Source organism: Oncorhynchus mykiss, chromosome 20 (genome assembly GCF_013265735.2).
Source record: "Oncorhynchus mykiss isolate Arlee chromosome 20, USDA_OmykA_1.1, whole genome shotgun sequence".
NCBI classification, from domain to species: domain Eukaryota; kingdom Metazoa; phylum Chordata; class Actinopteri; order Salmoniformes; family Salmonidae; genus Oncorhynchus; species Oncorhynchus mykiss.
In genome coordinates this window covers 28,713,813-28,736,377 of record NC_048584.1, presented here as the reverse complement: position 1 = coordinate 28,736,377, position 22,565 = coordinate 28,713,813, and the positions used below count along the sequence as shown (strand labels likewise).

Below are 22,565 nucleotides of genomic sequence, written 5' to 3'. Positions count from 1 at the left end.
TTCAATTGTTTCTTCATCATCTTGCTAGGTAGTTATCTAGCTGTAGTTATTTGGCTAGTATAAACAAGGGCTTTCTGCAAAATAGCAACAGTAGCGCAGCTAGCTGACATTGGAATCTAGACCATAAGCAACACACACAGACATGCATTGCCAAACAACGCTACTGCCACCTTCTGGTTTGGAGTATTTGAACAAGGCTTAGTGGCTGACGACTTCGTCTTTGCTGTGTGAACACAAAAGAGATTGACTGCCGACACTAGGTTCAGAGATGCTAAGTACTGCTGCCAGGCAAACGTTTGACAATCCTACCGGTGTGTTTAAGCTTTAACCACAACCACATTCAATCTCTACTGAACCATTTATACCATTAGAATAAATGACTTTCTCATGGCCTAGGTAACCTCACAGACTGCCAGAGAGAGGAGAGTTTCCCGCTTACTACTGTATGTAAAGCACTTTGAGTACCTCAGTATGTAGAAAGGCGCTAAATGAATCCAATACATTATTATTATCAGTCCTTGGTTGCCCACAGCCCAGCAGAATGGTGGGAGCTCAAAAGGCTGCAGCTCAATCACTCATAGAATAGCGACCTCGAATTCAAGTCTGGACCTCAAAGCCAGTTCCACTGCTCTAATCAGGGACTGATTTAGACCTGGGAGACCAGGTGGGTGCAATAAATTATCAGGTATAACAGAAAACCAGCAGTACTCCAGACCTCCATTGTAGGATACAATACCCCTGAAAGGAGAAAGGCCGAGTCCTGTTGACAGACCCTTTTACCCTTCAGTAGGCCGGTCCATTCTGACGGTTCCAGGCAGTTGAATGGGCCACTCAGTGTGCCTGCCATCATGCCCACCACGCGCCAGGCGCCGCCCACGCCCACGCGCTTCCATTAACCAGCTGGACACTGACTGCTGCTCTTAACACTGCCTCTTTCTCTCTCCCTCGCTCTCTCTTTCACTAAGATTATATAGCAACTGCACATGTTCTTTCTCAATGTGCAAGGCCTTTACAGCACTACACTCAGATCCTGGGCTACCTACATTTTATAAACTTTGGACAGCACCCTTCCCTTGATGTTTTTCGACAAGAGACCCCTCCCTGTAAGGGTTTGGAGGACCGAATACATTTCTCTTCAGGGTTCGGACAGGGCTCTAGCTCCAATACCAGGCGTCTCGCTCACCTTTAAGTGGAGATCCCACACCTGTTCATCATACTTCTCATAGCGACAGACTTGGAGCCCCATCCCCTCGGCCAGCTGACAGAACTCCCCCAGAGTGTCTCCTCTAGTGGGGGCAAACACCAGGGCTGTACCCTAAAAAGACAGACAGAGAGAGAGAGCGAGACAGACAGAAAGAGAGAGAGACACAGAAAGAGACAGTGAGAGAGAGAGAACAGAAAGACAGAGACAAAGAGAACAGAAAGAGAGAGCGAGAGAGACAGAGAGAGATACAGAGAAAGAGATACACAGTCTATCAATTTATTAAAAAACCTATGTACTTCAAGAGTATACCTGTACTTTACGTGTGTAATGGTATGTTTCTGAATCAGGTTAATGCTTATTTATAACTGCTTATGTATATGCTTGCTAGGGCTGTGACTGTCATGGAATTTTGGATGATGGTTATTGGCCAGCCAAATGATCAAGGTCTCCGTAATAACCGTTCGAATAGCAAACAATTAATATTCAAATAATTAGAAGCACATTTTCTCCTCTGCCATGTGCTGCCATATACATAAAATGAATATATAACGGGTGTCCCCATTTAAGACAATGATGGCATAATGGGTGGACTGGAGGCCATTGAGAGTGTACACAGAAGAGCAAAACAGGAAGTAAAAGCAGCAAGTGTGATTTGTTGATTCAACTCAAGTGACATTACAAAAAATACATTCCATTAGATGAGCCACATGATTTGAATGAACAATCTACATTAACATGGAAACTATTGCATTGCAATTACTTTACCAGTCAAATTGGGTTTCCACTAGATAGCACAGCCACAAAGTCAAAATTGGCTTCTTGGTCTTAATATAAGGTTAGCAGTATGGTTAAGGTTATGGTAAAAGTTAGATCTAAAATAACATTTTAATAAGATTCATTTTAGAAATTAGAGACTTTGTGGCTGTGGTAAATAGTGAAGACCTTCAAGTTGCCAGAGAATTGAGGGCCCAAGGTCGTTCTATTCATTATATTTCTATGTGTGCTGCTACTGCATTGTGGGAAGCCTAGGCAATGAAAGACTCATTTGTTGCTTGTTTCAGCAAAAGGAGCAACAAAGTTTCAACACGTTGTTTACATTAACACCTCTTGATACTAGCCATCCCGGATCCGGGATCGTGAATACAGCCTCAAGCTCATTACCATAACGCAACGTTAACTATTCATGAAAATCGCAATTGAAATGAAATAAATATGCTAGCTCTGAAGCTTAGCCTTTTGTTAACAACACTGTCATCTCAGATGTTAAAAATATGCTTTACAACCATAGCAAAACAAGCATTTGTGTAACAGTATTGATAGCTAGCGTAGCATTTAGCGTAGCATTGAGCGGGCAACATTTTCACAAAAACAAGAAAAGCATTCAACTAAAATAATTTACCTTTGAAGAACTTCGGATGTTTTCAATAAGGAGACTCTCAGTTAGATAGCAATTGTTTAGTTTTTCCAATAATATTCTTTGTGTATTAGAATTCGCTCTGTTTTGTACATCACGTTTGGCTACCAAAAAACCCTGAAAATTCAGTCATCAAAACGCCAAACTTTTTTCCAAATTAACTCCATAATATCGACTGAAACATGGCAAACGTTGTTTAGAATCAATCCCTCAAGGTGTTTTTCACATATCTCTTCGATGATATAATGTTCGTGGAAGTCTGGTTTCTCCTCTCTATCAAATCGAAAAATAGTTGCACCTGGCGTTTGCGCACCAATTTCGACGCAGGACACCAGGCGGACACCTGGTAAATGTAGTCTCTTATGATCAATCTTCCAATGATATGCCTACAAATACGTCACAATGCTGCCGATACCTTGGGGAAACAGCAGAAAGTGTAAGCTCATTCCTGTCGCATTCACAGCCATATAAGGAGACAATGGAAAACAGCGCCTCAGAAACTTTGCTAATTTCCTGTTTGAAGTTTCATCTTGGTTTCGCTTGTAGCATCAGTTCTGGGGCACTCACAGACAATATCTTTGCAGATTTGGAAATGTCAGAGTGTTTTCTTTCCAAAGCTGTCAATTATATGCATAGTCAAGCATCTTTTCGTGACAAAATATTGCGCTTAAAACGGGAGCGTTTTTCATCCAAAAATGAAATACTGCCCCCAGAGGTTCAAGAGGAGTCCATGTCATAACAGAAACGGACTCCTGTATTATGTACAACGTATTGGAAATCTTCAAGTAGCTTCAAGTAGCTTTACTGTATAATCCCTTACATAGTTATGTACAGTTAAGTTAAGTTGTTCACAAAGACAGACACTTTACACAGTGTGTGTGTATGTACCGTGTCTTCAGAAAGTATTCATACCCTTTGACTTATTACACATTTTGTTGGGTTACAGCCTGAATTCAAAATGGATGACATATATTTAAATATCTCCCATCATCACACAATACCCTATAATAACAAAGTGAAAACATGTTTTCATTTTTTTTGCACATTTCTAGAAAATGAAATACAGAAATATCTAATTGACATAAGTTTTCACAGCCCTGAGTCAAAAGATGTTAGAATCACCTTTGGCACAGATGTGAGTCTTACTGGGTAAGTCTCTAAGAGCTTTGCATACCTGGATTATTACAATATTTGCATATTTGCACATTATTCTTGTGTTGGATTTGCCCCAAACACAACGCTTTGTATTCAGGATATAGTATAAAGTGAATTTTTTTGCCACAATTTTTGCAGTTTTAATTTAGTGCTTATTGCAAACAGGATGCATATTTAAAAATATTTGTAATTCTGTACAGGCTTCCTTCTTTTCACTCTGTCATTTAGGTTATTATTGTGGAGTAACTACAATGTTGATGATCCATCCTCAGTTTTCTCCTATCACAGCCATTCAACTCTGTAACTGTTTTAAAGTCAACATTGGCCTCATGGTGAAATCCCAGAGTGTTTTCCTTCCTCTCCAGCAACCGAGTTAGAAAGGGCACCTGTATCTCTGCAGTGACTGGGCATATTGATACACCATCCAAAGTGTAATTAATAACTTCATCATGCTCCAAGGGATATTCAATGTCTGCTTTTTGTTTTACCCATCTACCAATAGGGGCCCTTCTTTGTGAGACATTAGAAAACCTCCCTGGTCTTTGTGGTTGAACCTGTGTTTGAAATTCACTGCTCGACTGAGGGACCTTACAGATAAATGTGTGGGGTACAGAGATGAGGTAGTCATGTAACAACTATTATTGCACACAGAGTGAGTCCATGCAACTTATTATGTGACTTGTTGGGCACATTTTTACTCCTGAACTTCAGGCTTGCCATGACAAAGGGGTCAAATACTTATTGACCCAAGACATTTCAGCTTTTAATGAATTTGAATACATTTGTAAAAACATAATTCCACTTTCACATTATGGGGTGTTGTGTGTAGGCCAGTGACACAAAATCTACATTTAATACATTTTAAATTCAGGCTGTAACAACAAAATGTGGAAAAGGTCAAGGGGTGTGAATATGTTTTAGCACTGTATGTACAGTGGAGTCTGAAATTATCGACACCCTTAATAAATATGAGTAATAATGAATTTATAAAATAAATAATACAAATACTGAGTTATACTGTATGCAAAAAAAAAAAGGTAAATTATATTATTTTACAGTGCATTTAGAAAGACTACACCCCTTTGGATTTCTTCACATTTGATTGTTTTACAATGGGGTATTAAAATGGATGAATAATGATGAGTGAGAAAGTTACGGAGGGCCAAAGATCATACCTCCAAGACATGCAAACCTCTCAGCATTACCAATAACAGGGGAGGTTAGCATGTCTTTGGGGTATGATATTTGACCCTCTGTACCTTTGTCACATCATTATTCACGTTTCATTCAGGATTGTCCATAATCATGGAAATCATGGTACGAACTGCAAGTCACAAGCTTGATGTAGTCATTGCAAGCTAGGAACATGAGACCAAATACTAAAAACTTTTGACTACTTTATTTATAAGAATCCTTAGGGGTGTCAATAATTTTGACCCCTACCTTTTTGAGAAAATGTGCTATTACTTAAACAAAATCTCTTTCTCTGACCAATTGTATTAGTATTAAATAATATAACTTCCCAATTTTTTGGAGCATACAATATAGCTCAGTATTATATATTGCACATCTTTAAGGGTGTCAATCATTTCGGACCCCACTGTATGTATATATTTATATGTACAATACACACTGAGTGTACAAAACATTAAGAACATCTCCCTAATATTGAGTTTTACCCTCAGAACAGACTCAATTTGTCAGGTCATGGACTACAAGGTGTTCAAAGCGTTCCACAGGGAAGCTGTTGGCTGGATGTCCTTTGGGTGGTGGACCATTCTTGATACACACAGGAAACTGTTGATGTGAAAAACCCAGCAGTGTTGCAGTTTTTGACACACTCAAACCGGTGCACCTGGCACCTACTACCTACCTTACCCAGTTCAAAGGCACTTCAATATTTTGTCTTGCCCATTCTCCCTCTGAATGGCACACATACACAATCCATGTCTCAATTGTCTCAAGGCTTGAAAATCCTTCTTTATCCTGTCTTCTCCCCTTCATCTACACTGATTGAAGTGTATTTAACCGGTGACATCAATAAGGGATCATAGCTGTCACCTGGATTCACCTGGTCAGTCTATGTCATGGAAAGAACAGGTGTTCTTAATGTTTTGTACACTCTGATTGTTCAAAGCAAAACTACCAAAACTATTGAGGATGGTGAACCTTTAAAGAAGACTCAAGGTATTGCTCATCTGAGTACCTTATGATAAGCTGTAGACCACACTATCTACCAAGAGAGTTCTCATCTATATTATTTGTAGCCATCTATTTACCACCACAGACTGATGCTGCCACTAAGAGCGCACTCAACCAACTCTATAACGCCATAAGCAAACAAGAAAATGTTCACCCAGAAGTGACGCTCCTAGTGGCCGGGGACTTTAATGCAGGCAAACTTAAATTAGTTTTACCAAATTTTTACCAGAATGTCACATGTGCAACCAGAGGACCAAAAAAACTCTACACCACCTTTACTCCACACACAGAGATGCATACAAGCCCGACATTTGGCAAATCTGACCATAATTCTATCCTCCTGATTCCTGCTTACAAGAAAACACTAAAGCAGGAAGTGTGTTTGTACACTGCTGCTACTCACTGTTTATTATCTATGCATAGTCACTTCAACCCTACCCTGTACAAATTACCTCAAGTAACCTGTACCCCTGCACACTGACTCGGTACTGGTACCGACTGTATACAGCCTCGTTATTGTTATGTTATTGCGTTACTTTTTATTATTTTTTACTTTAGTTTATTTGGTAAATATTTTCTTACCTCTTCTTGAACTGCACTGTTGGTTAAGGGCTTGTAAGTAAGCATTTCACGTTAAAGTCTACACTTGCTGTATTCGGCACATGTGACAAATAAAAGTTGATTTAAACAATCAAAATCAAATCTATTGCAAGCCCCTTTCAGCAGGTAGGCTATAGCCAGAGGAGAGTTGTGTCTCTGGTAGCTTACTTTTATTCTGGTAAAACACCATTTTCAACAGCGCATAGTTTACAATAACCTATTAGTCAAGGGATTCATCCACTCTTTCTCCATCCCACCATCTATTTTTCTCCCTCCCGATCTATCTCCCCTTCTCTCATTTTATTTCCATCTCTCTCTCCTCCAGCCTCCCTCGCTCCTCCTCTCCTCCTTAATTGTTTATATGCATTATCATTCCCCAAGTAGACAGCGTTGGGTCCAGGTGACAGACCTGTATTTTGAAAGCCGAGCCTTCCTTAGCCAGAGGAAGGTAAGCAATTTAAGCCCTGGGCTGAGCCCTAATCTTGGGTTGTCAAAAGGAGCCCAGCCATTCTCCCTATGCTAATCAATCAATGACGCCCTGCACCCGTTCACTCAGCGTATGTGTGTGTTTGTGTGTGTGTTTGTGCGTGTGGACCCAGTTATTTGAGTCCTGCCTCTCCTGTGGCCAGGCTGAACTCTTAGCTCTGACCACTCTGCTCTCCTCTCCTTTCAGCCAGCCAGGGAGTCAGCCAGTGAGTGGCCATCTGTATTATTGTGATTCCATTCTATTTGATTTCTCCCAGGTATTATATTAGATAATAAACTAAAATATTAAAACTCACCTAATCCAATCAATGGCTGAAACGCATCCACACTTTCTAGATGAACCAGTACAGCTAGCACAGTCAGACCACCAGCAGTAAGGGGATTAGCTCCAGGTTCAAAGTTTCTTTGAAATCCTTCGGCTTTAAATATTATTTCATATTTTTGATCATATTATTTGTTTTAATTTAATTGGAGGATGGGAAGGCACACAGCAGTACAAACAAAATAAACATAAAAAAACAAGAATAACAGGGGGATGAGCTGGTTTTGACAGCTGTTTTTTCATCTGTTTGAGGAGTCAGAATCCCCCCGCCCCAAAAAAACATCAGCCCCAAAAAACGAAACAAAAAAACAATTCCACTGTAATGGGCTGATTAGGATGAGGATGGCACGCCTCCATGTTGGAAAAACAAATTAACATCATTAGTAGTAGAAATGAATTGTTTTGTCAATCTGTTGTGGAATCTGTTCAGGGGCCAGTCTGTGGTACTGTGGTTTTAGGGTGAGATAGATTAAAGAGGGAAATTAGGTCTAAAGACTAATTTTAGATAATCTCAATTATCTGCATTATAACTCGAGATAAACAAGGAATCAAAAGCCATTGCATTCAAATGAAGGGAGCATAGTCAATATGTGGAAGGTGGTCTTGTGAAAAAGAGGGAGAATGTTCCAAACCAACAATATATCAGGGAATAGAAGGATACAGGATAAGTGTAGAGAGCTGTGCTGATTAAACCTGCTCTGGACGGCATACATTAGACGTGTACATCTGGTAAACCGGCCATAATACATGATTTACAGTGAACTTAAAGGAAATTTAAGTAAAACATTACTCTAGAGGGGGACCTGTGTATCTATCTATACCCTCTGGATACCCAGGGAGGAAAGAGGGATAGAGGGAGGGTGAAGAAGAGGAGGAAAGAGATGGGGCAAGGGGTTCAAACTGTAGTGTTTTGGATCAGTACCACTTCCTCGTCTCTGAATGGATTACAAAGATCATGGACCCTCCACCGTTACCACGTCAGCACTTTCACACCCCCTCCTCTCCTCCTCCTCTTCTCCCTTTCACCCTCCTCTTTTAATATAAAGACATTTCCTATCAAAGCCAATACTTGAAAAAGCCAGACAGATAAATAGAAATCACACATTATCTTTGAAGCCTTTTTTCATTTACTTTGCCTCTCGTAGCGTGTCTCTTATCACCAGGGGCAAATATGAGAAGTTCCCTGCTTTATGATTAGGGGGAAAGCATTAAATAGATTATAGGACTCCATTCAAGTTGTACACAATAAGTACTAAAGTATTACATGATATTAATCCTGCCATTCCATTACTGTCTCAATCACTGGGTGAAGCCTAATTACGGGGGAGTCCGTTGCTGCAGAGTGAATTGAAACACACTTACGTCTGGTCGCAGTAATCTCCTTATTGCATCAACCAGGCTGCCTCTGTACTGGTCCAGAAACAAGCTGAGGAGGGTGGGAGAGAGGAGGGGAGAAATAGAGGGGGAGAAAGAGATAGATTAGAATGCATTCCAGCGATAGTGACTCAAGATAAACTAGGAGGCTATTTATTTTCCTTTGTTTACAAATAAATCCACAAACAGAAGAAAAACAATTTGCATGAGTAAAATTCATTTATTTTTTATTTATATTCTCCTCCCTTTATTTTAAAAGTCTAAAATGTACACAGATATCATCAAACATATGATACACACACACACACACACACACACACACACACACACACACACACACACACACACACACACACACACACACACACACACACACACACACTTCAAATCGCTAACAGATCTCGATTTTTCAAAACAATGATTTGAACACAAGTATACAAAGTAATTATCTGTATTCATGTACAGTGAGTTAGCTGTTGTTTTGGCTCTGTACTTTGGATTTGAAATGAGGTTAAAGTGCAGACTGTCAGCTTTAATTTGAGGGTATTCTCATCCATATCAGGTGAACTGTTTAGAAATTACACCACTTTTTGGACAGTTAGGAAGTTAGCATTTTTTGGGGGGTATGATTGTGCATATGTAACTTTCTCACTCATCATTATTCACCATTCAGTCAGGACTATCCACAATCATGGTAGCCTCCACGTTAATGAAGAAGTGTTTAGAAACATATAGGTGCATTCAGAAAGTATTCAGACCCCTTGACTTTTTCCACATTTTGTAATGTTACAGCCTTATTTTAAAATGTATTAAATTGTTCCCCCCCTCAATCTACACACTATACCCCACAATGACAAAGGAAAAACACGAACATTTTTTGGGGGTCAATTTATTTTTTACTCAGTACTTTCTTGAAGCACCTTTGGCAGCGATTACATTCTTGAGTCTTCTTGGGTATGACGATTAATTTCTTCGATTCATCTCTGCAGATCGTCTCCAGCTCTGTCAGGCTGGATGGGGAGCGTCACTGCACAGCTTGTTAGATCGGGTTCAAGTCCGGGCTCTGGCTGGGCCACTCAAGGACATTGAGACTTGTCCCGAAGACACTCCTGCTATTTCTTGGCTGTGTGCTTAGGGTCCTTGTCCTGTTGGAAGGTGAACCTTCGCTCTGCAGATATTTGTCCTTCTGTAAGGTCTCCACAGAGGATCTCTGGAGCTCTGTCAGAGAGACCATCGGGTTCTTGGTCACCTCCCTGACCAAGGCCCTACTCCCCGGATTGCTCAGCTTGGCTGGGCGGCCAGCTCTAGGAAGAGTCTTGGTGGTTCCAAACTTCTTCCATTTAAGAATAATGGAGGCCACTGTGTTCTTGGGGACCTTCAATGCTGGAGACATTTTCTGGTACCCTTCCCCAGATCTGTGCCTCAACATAATCCTGTCTCGGAGCTCTACCGACAATTCTTTCGACCTAATGGCTTGATCTTTCCTCTGACATGCACTGTCAACTGTGGGACCTTATATAGACAGGTGTGTGCCTTTCCAATCAATTGGATTTACCACAGGTGCACTCCAATGAAGTTGTAGAAACATCTCAAGGATGATCAATGGAAACAGGAAGCACCTGAGCTCAATTTCGAGTCTCATAGCAAAGGGTCTGAATACTTATGTAAATGTTACAAATTGTGGAAAAAGCGAAGGGGTCTGAAAACTCTCCGAATGCACTCTACTCTTATTTACAATGAAAATGACTCCAAAATGACACAATACATTATTTACCATTAATTCCTATTGGGCACAAAATAATCTGAAACACAACCAAAACAAACAGCATGTGCATCCAACAAGTTTGTAAAGTCACAAGCATGATGTAGTCGTTGTGTGCTAGAAATATGGGACCAAATACTAAACTTTTGACTACTTTAATACAACTTCTAATATTCAATATGACACTGTTATGTATGCCATTAGTCAACTGTTGACCAGGCTATGTTAGAGCTGCAATCTGACCTTGTTACCTTACAGAAAGCCCTGGCTGGTTTAAATGTGTACTTAATGCAGGCAAGACTAAATACACAATGTTCTCTGGTTCTCTCCTGAATGTTTCAGATGGACTACATATTTATTCATTGGATGGTCCTCCCATTGATCGGGTTCCCGCCTACAAATATCTGGGCATTTCAATTGACAAAGACTTCATGTTTAAAAAGCATATGGATGAGTTTGTTAAAAAGCTAAGATTCAAAGTGTGTTTAAAATATATATATATATATATAAAAATATCTATCTCCCTAAATGGGGGGCGGCAGGGTAGCCTAGTGGTTAGAGCGTTGGACTAGTAACCGGAAGGTTCAAACCCCCGAGCTGACAAGGTACAAATCTGTCGTTCTGCCCCTGAACAGGCAGTTAACCCACTGTTCCTAGGCCCTCATTGAAAATAAGAATTTGTTCTTAACTGACTTGCCTAGTTAAATAAAGGTAAAATAAATAAAAAAATAGCAGGAAGCAGGTTGTACAGTCAACTTTCCTGACAGTCCTTGATTATGGCAACAGCATTTACCAGATTGCAGCAGCCAACCTTTGGATGCCGTTCGTTAGATCACTGGTGACAGTTTTAATACTCACCACTGCATCCTGTATCAAATCATTTGTCTGGTCCTCCTTAAAGTCCCATATAACAATTCCTTACTTCCTTTTTGTTTACAAAGCCCGACCACACAAGCTTCCAACTTACCTAACTTCGTTGCTAATGTATAAAAGAATGAGCTAACAAACCCACTCGCAGGATTGGTTAACTTGAAGTAAATCCTCCTTTAGTTTTAGTGCCCCCCATTGTTGGAATAACGTACAAAATGATTCCCTGGTGCCACTAGGGCAGTTTAGGACTCTAGTGTTGAATGAATTCATTGAGAATTGATTTGAATGGGGCATTTGTTGTGGTCTTGAGGTTGTGCCTTGTGGTTATTTTTATTCTTCTTGTTTTAAATGTAATGTAAATTGTTCTTCCTGTTGTGGAAAATGTTTCTACTCAGGACACGATTGGGAATGAGACCCTGGTCTCAATTGGGCTATCCTGAATAAAAGTTAATACATATTATTTAAAAAATCATTTTACAAAACAATGCTCTTTCCATGACATAGACTGACTAGGTGAATACTATGATCCCTTATTGATGTCACTTTTTAAATCATGAAGGGGAGGAGACCGGTTAAAGAAGGAAGCCTTGAGACAACTGAGGCATGGATTGTGTATGTGTGCCATTCAGAGGGTGAATGTGCAAGACAAAATATTGAAGTGCCTTAGAATGGGGTATGGTAGAAGGTGCCAGGCGCACTGGGTTTGTGTCAAGAACTGCAACGCTGCTGGGCTTTTCACGCTCAACAGTTTCCTGAGTGTATCAAGAATGGTCCACCACCAAGCTAACTTGACACAACAGTGGAAGTATCAGAGTCAACATGGGCCAGCATCCCTGTGGAACGCTTTCTACACCTTGTAGAGTTCATGCCCCATCGAATTGAGGCTGTTCTGATGGCAAAACGGGGGGGGGGGGGCACCAATTTAACCTCAGTCATTGTTTCATTTCAAATGTGCTGGAGTACAGGGCCAAAATAAAACCAAAAATGTAACTGTCCCAATACCTTTGGAGCTAATTGAATTTCTATAAATAAAATATGATAATGTTAGAAAGTGATAAAAACAACATTCAATTTATATAATTTACAAGTAACAACCATAATTTTAATCCCCAACCCTCAACAGTGACATGATATATAACTGTATAACCTTGTGACAGTCGAATAATTGTTGGAGTTTTTTGCAAGTCTAAGGGAACTCAACAAGCTATCATATGTCATTACTCAGCAATGACCATTTTCAGATCATTGAACACTGGTGCAATGTATGTAAAACTCCTTTAGATGAAACGGAATGAGAGATTTAAAAAGAGATGGCAGGACTAAGGTGGAGGGCTTGGAATGAGATAGTATACTGTATCTGCCTGTTTGTAGGAGGAGTTAAGATACATTGTTTAAATTCAGATGAGAATATAAGGAATATAAAGGTGATATTAAGATTTAAGAGATTAAACCTGTGTGAGAAAGTGGAGGAAGTGGAGTGTAATTGTATTCAAATATGAGTGAGAGTGAGTGAGTTTGACAGACAGAGACTGTGTGTGTGTTAACGTGGCCACTCATGTTTGTCCTCTCTTTGGGGAGACGGGTGACAGGAGCGTCATTGAGCAGGAGATGAGAAGAGGAAACAGACTTGTGTTCATGCACGCCTCGTTGCCTACGGTGATCACCCTGGTAACGCACTCACGGTCAGATCAGCACCATGCTGGGCTTCAGTCACCCCCCTCCCCCTCCCCCTCCAATCACACCCAAAGCAGCCGTCACTCTAATCACAATAGCCTCTGTCAGGACCAATATTATCCCAAATGAGTGCTAAAGTAATTTGACTAAATGCAACAATACAACCCAGATCTAGCATAATCCAACACAAAGCCCCTACTGGCTCGCAGCGCTGCAATCTGGGGGAAACTTTCCAATCACGTTAGCTGGTGACCTTCCCTATGCAAATCTGTCTCTTCTGTAGGAAATCCGTGTGGAGCGGAGCAGGATGGAGCAGAGTGGAATGGAGGAGTGGGGAGCGGAGCGTGATGGAGTAGAGGGGAGCGGAGCGGGATGGAGGAGAGTGGAGCGGAGCGGGATGGAGGAGAGGGGAGCGGAGCGGGATGGAGGAGAGGGGAGCGGAGCGTGATGGAGTAGAGGGGAGCGGAGCGGGATGGAGGAGAGGGGAGCAGAGCGGGATGGAGGAGAGGGGAGCGGAGCGTAATGGAGTAGAGGGGAGCGGAGCGGGATGGAGGAGAGGGGAGCGGAGCGGGATGGAGGAGAGGGGAGCGGAGCGTGATGGAGTAGAGGGGAGCGGAGCGGGATGGAGGAGAGGGGAGCAGAGTGGGATGGAGTAGAGGGGAGCGGAGCGGGATGGAGGAGAGGGGAGCGGAGAGGGATGGAGCAGAGTGGAATGAAGGAGAGGGGAGCGGAGCGGGATAGAGGAGAGGGGAGCGGAGCAGGATGGAGCAGAGTGGAATGGAGGAGAGGGGAGTGGAGCGAGATGGAGGAGAGGGGAGTGGAGCGGGATGGAGTAGAGGGGAGCGGAGCGGGATGGAGGAGAGGGGAGCGGAGCGAGATGGAGGAGAGGGGAGCAGAGCGGGATGGAAGAGAGGGGAGCGGAGCGAGATGGAGGAGAGGGGAGCGGAGCGGGATGGAGGAGAGGGGTGCAGGATGGAGGAGAGGGGAGCGGAGCGGAGCGGGGTGGTGCAGAGGGGAGCGGAGCGGGATGGAGCAAAGCGGAATGGAGGAGAGGGGAGCGGAGCGTGATGGAGGAGAGGGGTGCAGGATGGAGGAGAGGGGAGCGGAGCGTGATGGAGGAGAGGGGTGCAGGATGGAGGAGAGGGGAGCGGAGCGTGATGGAGGAGAGGGGAGCGGAGCGGGATGGAGGAGAGGGGAGCGGAGCAAGATGGAGGAGAGGGGAGCGGAGCGAGATGGAGGAGAGGGGTGCGTAGCGGGATGGAGGAGAGGGGTGCGTAGCGGGATGGAGGAGAGAGGTGCGGAGCGGGATGGAGGAGAGGGGAGCGGAGCGAGATGGAGGAGAGGGGTGCGGAGCGGGATGGAGGAGAGGGGTGCGGAGCGGGATGGAGGAGAGGGGAGCGGATCGGGATGGAGGAGAGGGGAGCGGATCGGGATGGAGGAGAGGGGAGCGGTGCAGGATGGAGGAGAGGGGAGCGGAGCGGGATGGAGGAGAGAGGTGCAGGATGGAGGAGAGGGGAGCAGTGCAGGATGGAGGAGAGGGGTGCAGGATGGAGGAGAGGGGAGAGGGGAGCGGAGCGGGATGGAGGAGAGGGGAGCGGGATGGAGGGGAGGGTAGCGGAGCGGAGCGGGATGCAGGAGGGGGAGCGGTGCAGGATGGTGCAGAGGGGAGCGGTGCAGGATGGTGCAGAGGGGAGCGGTGCAGGATGGTGCAGAGGGGAGCGGTGCAGGATGGTGCAGAGGGGAGCGGTGCGGGATGGTGCAGAGGGGAGCGGTGCAGGATGGAGGAGAGGGGAACGGTGCAGGATGGTGCAGAGGGGAGCGGTGCAGGATGGTGCAGAGGGGAGCGGTGCAGGATGGAGGAGAGGGGAGCGGTGCAGGATGGAGGAGAGGGGAGCGGAGCGGGATGGAGGAGAGGGGAGTGGAGCGGGGTGGTGCAGAGGGGAGCGGAGCGGGATGGAGGAGAGGGGTGCAGGATGGAGGAGAGGGGAGAGGGGAGCGGAGCGGGATGGAGGAGAGGGGAGCGGGATGGAGGGGAGGGTAGCGGAGCGGAGCGGGATGCAGGAGGGGGAGCGGTGCAGGATGGTGCAGAGGGGAGCGGTGTAGGATGGTGCAGAGGGGAGCGGTGCAGGATGGTGCAGAGGGGAGCGGTGCAGGATGGTGCAGAGGGGAGCGGTGCGGGATGGTGCAGAGGGGAGCGGTGCAGGATGGAGGAGAGGGGAACGGTGCAGGATGGTGCAGAGGGGAGCGGTGCAGGATGGTGCAGAGGGGAGCGGTGCAGGATGGAGGAGAGGGGAGCGGTGCAGGATGGAGGAGAGGGGAGCGGAGCGGGATGGAGGAGAGGGGAGTGGAGCGGGGTGGTGCAGAGGGGAGCGGTGCAGGATGGAGGAGCGGTGCAGGATGGAGGAGAGGTGCAGGATGGAGGAGAGGGGAGCAGAGCGGGATGGAGTGGAGCGGTGCACAGCTGATGGGCCTGACTGTGTCCCTTATCACACATAGAACATTGTGACCTGGGTTTAGAATTCCAGACTGGAATAAAACAATAAAAGAAATACACTTGATTTCAGTAACAAAACAGGGGGCAGGACAGTGCATCACAGTGGGCACTTAGCCTCAGTGTGATGGGATTAATAATGCTTTGGGAAACAGTGAGAGTACATTCGGGGACATGTACTGTATGTGGAAGGATACATTGACCTCCATCTATGGAGAAAGAAAGTCCCTCTCTGTGCTGGTAACAGGAAGCAGGCTGTACCAGCAGAAGGAGATACAGTAAGGCCCAGTAGTAATAGTCTATCTCTGAGGTATCTCTGGCTCCCTCCAATGGGAAAACACCAGATCAGCTTCCTGAGTGAACTCCGACCTTAGTCTATGTGGGTGTTATGTGGGGTGCTGAGGTAATACATGTAGAGAACAGGGCTTTGGTATAGTTGGGGATGTGTAGGGGATAGGCCGCTGTAGAGAATAGGGATTTCATGCAGATGGGTGATGATAAGGCCCTTGTACTGTTTTGTACAGATGAGATAAAGCTTCTAGTTTTCCTCTCCTTTTTCAGTCTCATTGTTCCACTAATCACTTCCCGCACTTATCTAAGATGGTTTCAGACTCATTTTCTTGCTTTACAAGAAATGTCACTTCACAAATCCATTGTAAGGACACAGATGTGAAGGTTATACAAGTTTGAGTTTGTAAAAACACTTTCTAGTCTATTGACCACAATGACATAATGCTTCCATTGACCTGTCTTTTGTAACGGGAGCAGATTGTGTGTGTGGTGAGTAAGAATGTGAGTTTAGAAATGACGACGTCTAACATACGTTGGGGTTGTGACCTCTGACCTCAAATCAGGTTCATTATATGGTGAACTGGTGACCCCCCCCTGTTTTGTGCGGGTGGGGTCACTGTTGAACAATGGAGGTTGGGCCTTAGGGAGGGGAGGCGAGGGGTGGGCAGTCTACCCGGTCTCTGCCACTCTCTCTGTCCCCTTCCCCTGGTCAGCGGGGCACCCCACCCCTCTAAACATACTCTGAGACACTTCCACTACTTCCCCTTTATCTGAACCTAACCCACTAGTTATCTGATACACACTATATACAAAAGTATGTGGACACCCCTAGTGGATTTGGCTATTTCCATCAAACCCATTGCTGACAGGTGTATAAAATCGAGCACACAGCCACCCTATCTCCACAGACAAACATTGGCAGTAGAATGGCCTTACTGAAGAGCTCAGTGACTTTCAACGTGGCACCGCTATAGGATGCCACCTTTCCAACAAGTCAGTTCGTCAAATTTCTGCCCTGCTACAGCTTTCCCAGTCAACTGTTAGTGCTGTTATTGTGAAGTGGAAACGTCTAGGAGTAACAACGGCTCAGCCGCGAAGTGGCAGGCCACACAAGCTCACAAAACGGAACGGCCGAGTGCTAAAGCATGTAGCACGTAAAAGTTGTCTGTACTCGTTTGCAACACTCACTACCGAGTTCCAAACTGCCTCTGGATGTAACGTCAGCACAAGAAATGTTCATTGGGAGCTTAATGAAATTGTTTTCCATGGCCGAGCAGCCGCACACAAGCTGAAGATCACCATGAGCAATGCCAAATGTCGGCTGGAGTGGTGTAAAGCTCGCCACCATTGGACTCTGGAGCAGTGGAAATGCTTTCTCTGGAGTGATGAATCACGCTTCACCATCTGGCAGTCCGACGGATTAATCTGGGTTTGGCGGATGCCAGGAGAACGCTACCTGCCCCAATGCATAGTGCCAACTGTAATGTTTGGTGGAGGAGGAATAAGGGTCTGGGCCTGTTTTTCATTATTCGGGCCCCTTAGTTTCAATGAAGGGAAATCTTAACAGCATACAATAACATTCTAGAGAATAGTGTGCTTCCAACATTGTGGCAACAGTTTGGGGAAGGCCCATTCCTATTTAAGCATGACAATGCCCCCATGCATAAAGCAAGGTCCATATAGAAATAGTTTGCTGAGATCGGTGTGGAACAACTTGAATGGCCTGACCTCAAACCCATTGAACACCTTTGGGATGAATTGGAATGCCGACTGTGAGCCAGGCTTATTCGCCCAACATCAGTGCCCGACCTCACTAATGCTCGTGGCTGAATGGAAGCAAGTTCCCTCAGCAATGTTCCAACATCTAGTGGAAAGCCTAATCAGAAGAGTGGGGCAACGGGGGGAACAAACTCTATATTCATGCCCATAATTTTGGAGTGAGATGTTTGATAATCAGGTGTCCACATACTTTTCATCATGTAGTGTACTATACAGTATACTGAACAAAAATATAAACACAACATGTACAGTGTTGGTTCCATGTTTCATGTGCTAAAATAAAAGATCCCAGAAATGTTCCATACGCACAAATAGCTGATTTCTCTCAAAATTTGTGCACAAATGTATTTACATCCCTGTTAGTGATCATTTGTCCTTTGCCAAGATAATCCATCCACCTGACATATGTGGCATATCAAGAAGCTGATTGAACAGCATGATCATTACACAGGTGCGCCTTGTGCTGGGGACAATAAATGACCACTCGAAAATGTGCAGTTGTGTCACACAACACAATGCCACAGATGTCTCAAGTTGAGGGAGCGTGCAATTGGCATGCTAACTGTAGGAATGTCCGCCAGAGCTGTTGCTAGAGAATTGAATGTTAATTTCTCTCCATAAAGCCGCCTCCAAAGTTGCTTTAGAGAATTTGGCAGTATGTCCAACCGGCCTCGCAACCAAAGAACATGTGTATGGCATCGTGTGGGCGAGTGGTTTGCTGATGTCAACGTTGTGAACAGAGTGCCCCATGGTGACGATGAGGTTATGTTATGGGCAGGCATACGCTACGGACACTGAACACAATTGCATTTTATCGATGGCAACTTGAATGCCCAAAAATACAGTGATGAGGTCCAGGGGCCCATTGTGAGGCCCATTTTTTAAAGGTATCTCTGACCAACAAATTCACAGTCATGTGAAATCCATAGATTGGGCCTAATTTATTTATTTCAATTGACTGATTTCCTCATATGAACTTTAACAAAATATATAAACGCAACTGAGTTAAGTATACAGTGCATTCGAAAGGTATTCAGACCCCTTGACTTTTTCCACATTTTGTTACGTTACAGCCTCATCAATCTACACACAATAACCCATAATGACAAAGCAAAAACAGTTTTTTTGATTGGTGGAATGCTGCAGAGATGGCTGTCCTTCTGGAAGGTTCTCCGATCTCCACAGAGAAACTCCGGAGCTCTGTCAGAGTGACCATCGGGTTCTTGATTACCTCCCTGACCAAGGCTCTTCTCCCCCGATTGTTCAGTTTGGCCGGGCGGCCAGCTCTAGGAAGACTCTTGGTGGTTCCAAACTTCTACCATTTATGATGGAGGCCACTGTGTTCTTGGGGACCTTCAATGCTACAGACATTTTTTGCTACCCTTCTCCAGATATGTGCCTCGACACAATCTTGTCTTGGAGCTCTACAGACAATTCCCTCGACCTCATGGCTTGGTTTTTCTCTGACATGCAGAGTCAACTGTGGGACCTTATATAGACAGGTGTGTGCCTTTCCAAATCATGTTCATTCAATTGAATTTACCGCAGGTGGACTCCAATCAAGTTGAAGAAACATCTCAAAGATGATCAATGGAAACAGGACGCACCTGAGCTCAAATTCGAGTCTCATATCAAAGGGTTTAAATACTTCTCTGTTCTAAATTTTTAATAAGAGTGCAAAAATGTATAAAAAACATTTTTAAAATATAAATGATGGGGTATTGTGTGTAGATTGATGAGATTTTTTATTTTTTAAATCCATTTTAAAATAAGGCTGTAACGTAACAAAATATGGAAAAAGGAAAGTTGTCAGAATACCTTCCAAATGCACTGTGTATACAGTACCAGTCAAACATTTGGGCACACCTACTCATTCAAGGGTTTTTATTTATTTGTACTATTTTCTACATTGTAGAATAATAGTGAAGAAATCAAAACTATGAAATAACACATATGGAATCATGAACTGTAGTAACCAAAAAAGTGTTAAACAAATCAAATCAAATCAAATGTATTTACATAGCCCTTCGTACATCAGCTGATATCTCAAAGTGCTGTACAGAAACCCAGCCTAAAACCCCAAACAGCAAGCAATGCAGGTGTAGAAGCACGGTGGATAGGAAAAACTCCCTAGAAAGGCCAAAACCTAGGAAGAAACCTAGAGAGGAACCAGGCTATGTGGGATGACCAGTCCTCTTCTGGCTGTGCCGGGTGGAGATTATAACAGAACATAGCCAAGATGTTCAAACGTTCATAAATGACCAGCATGGTCGAATAATAATAAGGCAGAACAGTTGAAACTGGAGCAGCAGCACGGTCAGGTGGACTGGGGACAGCAAGGAGTCATCATGTCAGGTAGTCCTGGGGCAACATATATGTTATATTTGAGATTCTTCAAAGTAGCCATCCTTTGCCTTGATGGCAGCTTTGCACACTCTTGGCATTCTCTCAACCAGCTTCATGAGGTAGTTACCTGGAATGCATTTCAATTAACAGGTGTGCCTTGTTAAAAGTTCATTTCTGGAATTTCTTTCCTTCTTAATGCGTTTGAGCCAATCAGTTGCACTGTGACAAGGTAGGGGTGGGTATACAGAAGATAGCCCTATTTGGTAAAAGACCAAGTCCATATTATGGCAAGAACAGCTCAAATAAGCAAAGAGAAATGACAGTCCACCATTATTTGAAGACCTAAGTCAATATGGAACATTTCAAGAACTTTGAACGTTACTTCAATTGCAGTCGCAAAAACCATCAAGCTGTATGAGGAAACTGGCTCTCATGAGGACCGCCACAGGAAAGGAAGACCCTGAGTTACCTCTGCTGCAGAGGATACGTTCATTAGAGTTAACTGCACCTCAGATTGCAGCCCAAATAAATGCTTCACAGAATTCAAGTAACAGACACATCTCAACATCAACTGTTCAGAGGAGACTGCGTAAATCAGGCCTTCATGGTCAAATTGCAGAAAAGAAACCACTACTAAAGGACACAAATAAGAAGAAGTGAATTGCTTGGGCCAAGAAACACGAGCAATGGACATTAGACTGGTGGAAATCTGTCATTTGCCCTGATGTCCAAATGTGAGATTTTTGGATCCAATTGCCGTGTCTGTGAGATGCAGAGTAGGTGAACGGATGATCTCCACATGTGTGGTTTCCACTGTGAAGCATGCAGGAGGTGTGATGGTGTGGGGGTGCTTTGCTGGTGACACTGTCGGTGATTTATTTAGAATTCAAGGCACACTTAGCCAGCATGGCTACCACAGCATTCTGCAGCGATACGCCATCCCATCTGGTTTGAGCTTAGTGGGTCTATCATTTGTTTTTCAACAGGACAAGGACCCAACATGCCAAGAGCTTGCAAAGCTGTCATCAAGCCAAAGGGTGGTTACTTTGAAGAATCTCAAAAATAAAATATATTTTAATTTGTTTAACACTTTTTTGGTTACTACATGATTTCATGTGTTATTTCATAGTTTTGATGTCTTCACTATTAATCTACAATGTAGAAAATAGTCAAAGTAAATAAAAACCCTTGAATGGGTAAGTGTATCCAAACTCTTGACTGGTACTGTATACTGTATACATACATACATACATACATACATACATACATACATACATACATACATATAAACACTACATACAATCCAATCTTCTCTTAGACTAATCAAGTAAAGTGTCCATTTAGGAAATTATATATAAATGTACGTATAACATCTACAGGTGTAGGATCTTAATTTGATCACCCTGTTGTTGCAGGATATTTCCTGTCCATTAATTATAATTCTCCACACAATAATTCACATTTCCTGTTGCTCCAGGATTATTTTCCTGCTGTGAGAAACTGTTCAAATTAAAATCCCACATCTGTCATGTCTACTAATACTCTTCAATAGCCTCCTCTATCTGTCCTCTTCCATTCCTGATCACTTAGCTCAGAGGACCTGATTAATGAAAAGGCTCTATAATGGAAAGGCATTTAGTGCGTTTACCTATCAGTCGCAGTGGAGAAAAGGAGACATGAACAGGAAGTCATTTGGGCCTATTGAAACACATTCTCTCTCTTAACATGATAGGAAAGGAACCATGGAATTATAATTACTTGGGATTCTTTTTCTATAGACAGAACAAATCACATTGACTGGATAATACTCTCAATACTTCTCATATGTCTCCTTATGGGGCACTACAGTATATCCTGACCACTCAAAGCCTCTTTGGATTGGATACAGGGCTGTCCTGTCCTGTCCTAGGTATTCTCCCGGCACTCCAAGACGCTCCAAGAAAAACAAGGCCACTTAGCAAGGCTCTATAAATAGCAGCAGTAGTGCATTACAGAACTATATTAACCCAGATCCATCTCTTATCGCCCCGGGGGCCAAATGGGATGACATGGTGAGAACAACAGAGCAGAAATGGGTGGACTGGAATATGGGTGTGCGTGCAGGGAGCAATTGAGGATGTAGTCTGGGTTCTTTTGGGATGGCCTGAGAAGCGAATATGAGTGACTTAGATATTCCCGACAAGTGACTAAACTCACTGCTGATAATCTAGGACGGTTACCCTGTGGTGTGTGTCATTTGACCAAGCTTGAGGTGTGATCTCAGTGTGTGTGCATGTGTGTGTGTGTGTGTGTGTGTGTGTGTGTGTGTACGGGCAGGGGACTGTGGCTATGACCCGACTTCCGCACTAAATCTGGACTAATCCTGGCAGCATTAACTTCATCTGTACAGTGAAACCTGAAGGATCCATTGACCCATTAGGACACAGTGACAGGAAGGCATTTACTAAATGACTGGTGGAAAATCATAGGGTGTTGCTTAGCTGCTTACTCTAATCAGATGATTGACGCTACTGACGATTAGAGTAAAAACCCTCCCTTTTTTGAGCCAGGCTTTTTTACATTTTTTTTTTTTACAGATGTTGCATTGTGTTATTT

General features: G+C 43.8%; 1 protein-coding gene across 1 annotated transcript in view; it reads right to left on the bottom strand.

Moving 5' to 3' along the window:
* The window catches only part of camkmt (calmodulin-lysine N-methyltransferase), a 197,089-nt gene that overhangs the window by 9,204 nt on the left and 165,320 nt on the right, over positions 1–22,565 (bottom strand). The window contains exons 9-10 of the mRNA XM_021576372.2: positions 8,746–8,809; positions 1,184–1,315 (exon numbers count right to left, since the gene is read on the bottom strand). Of these exons, the coding sequence (XP_021432047.2) occupies positions 1,184–1,315; positions 8,746–8,809 (196 nt within the window). The remainder of the gene's footprint in view (positions 1–1,183; positions 1,316–8,745; positions 8,810–22,565) is intronic.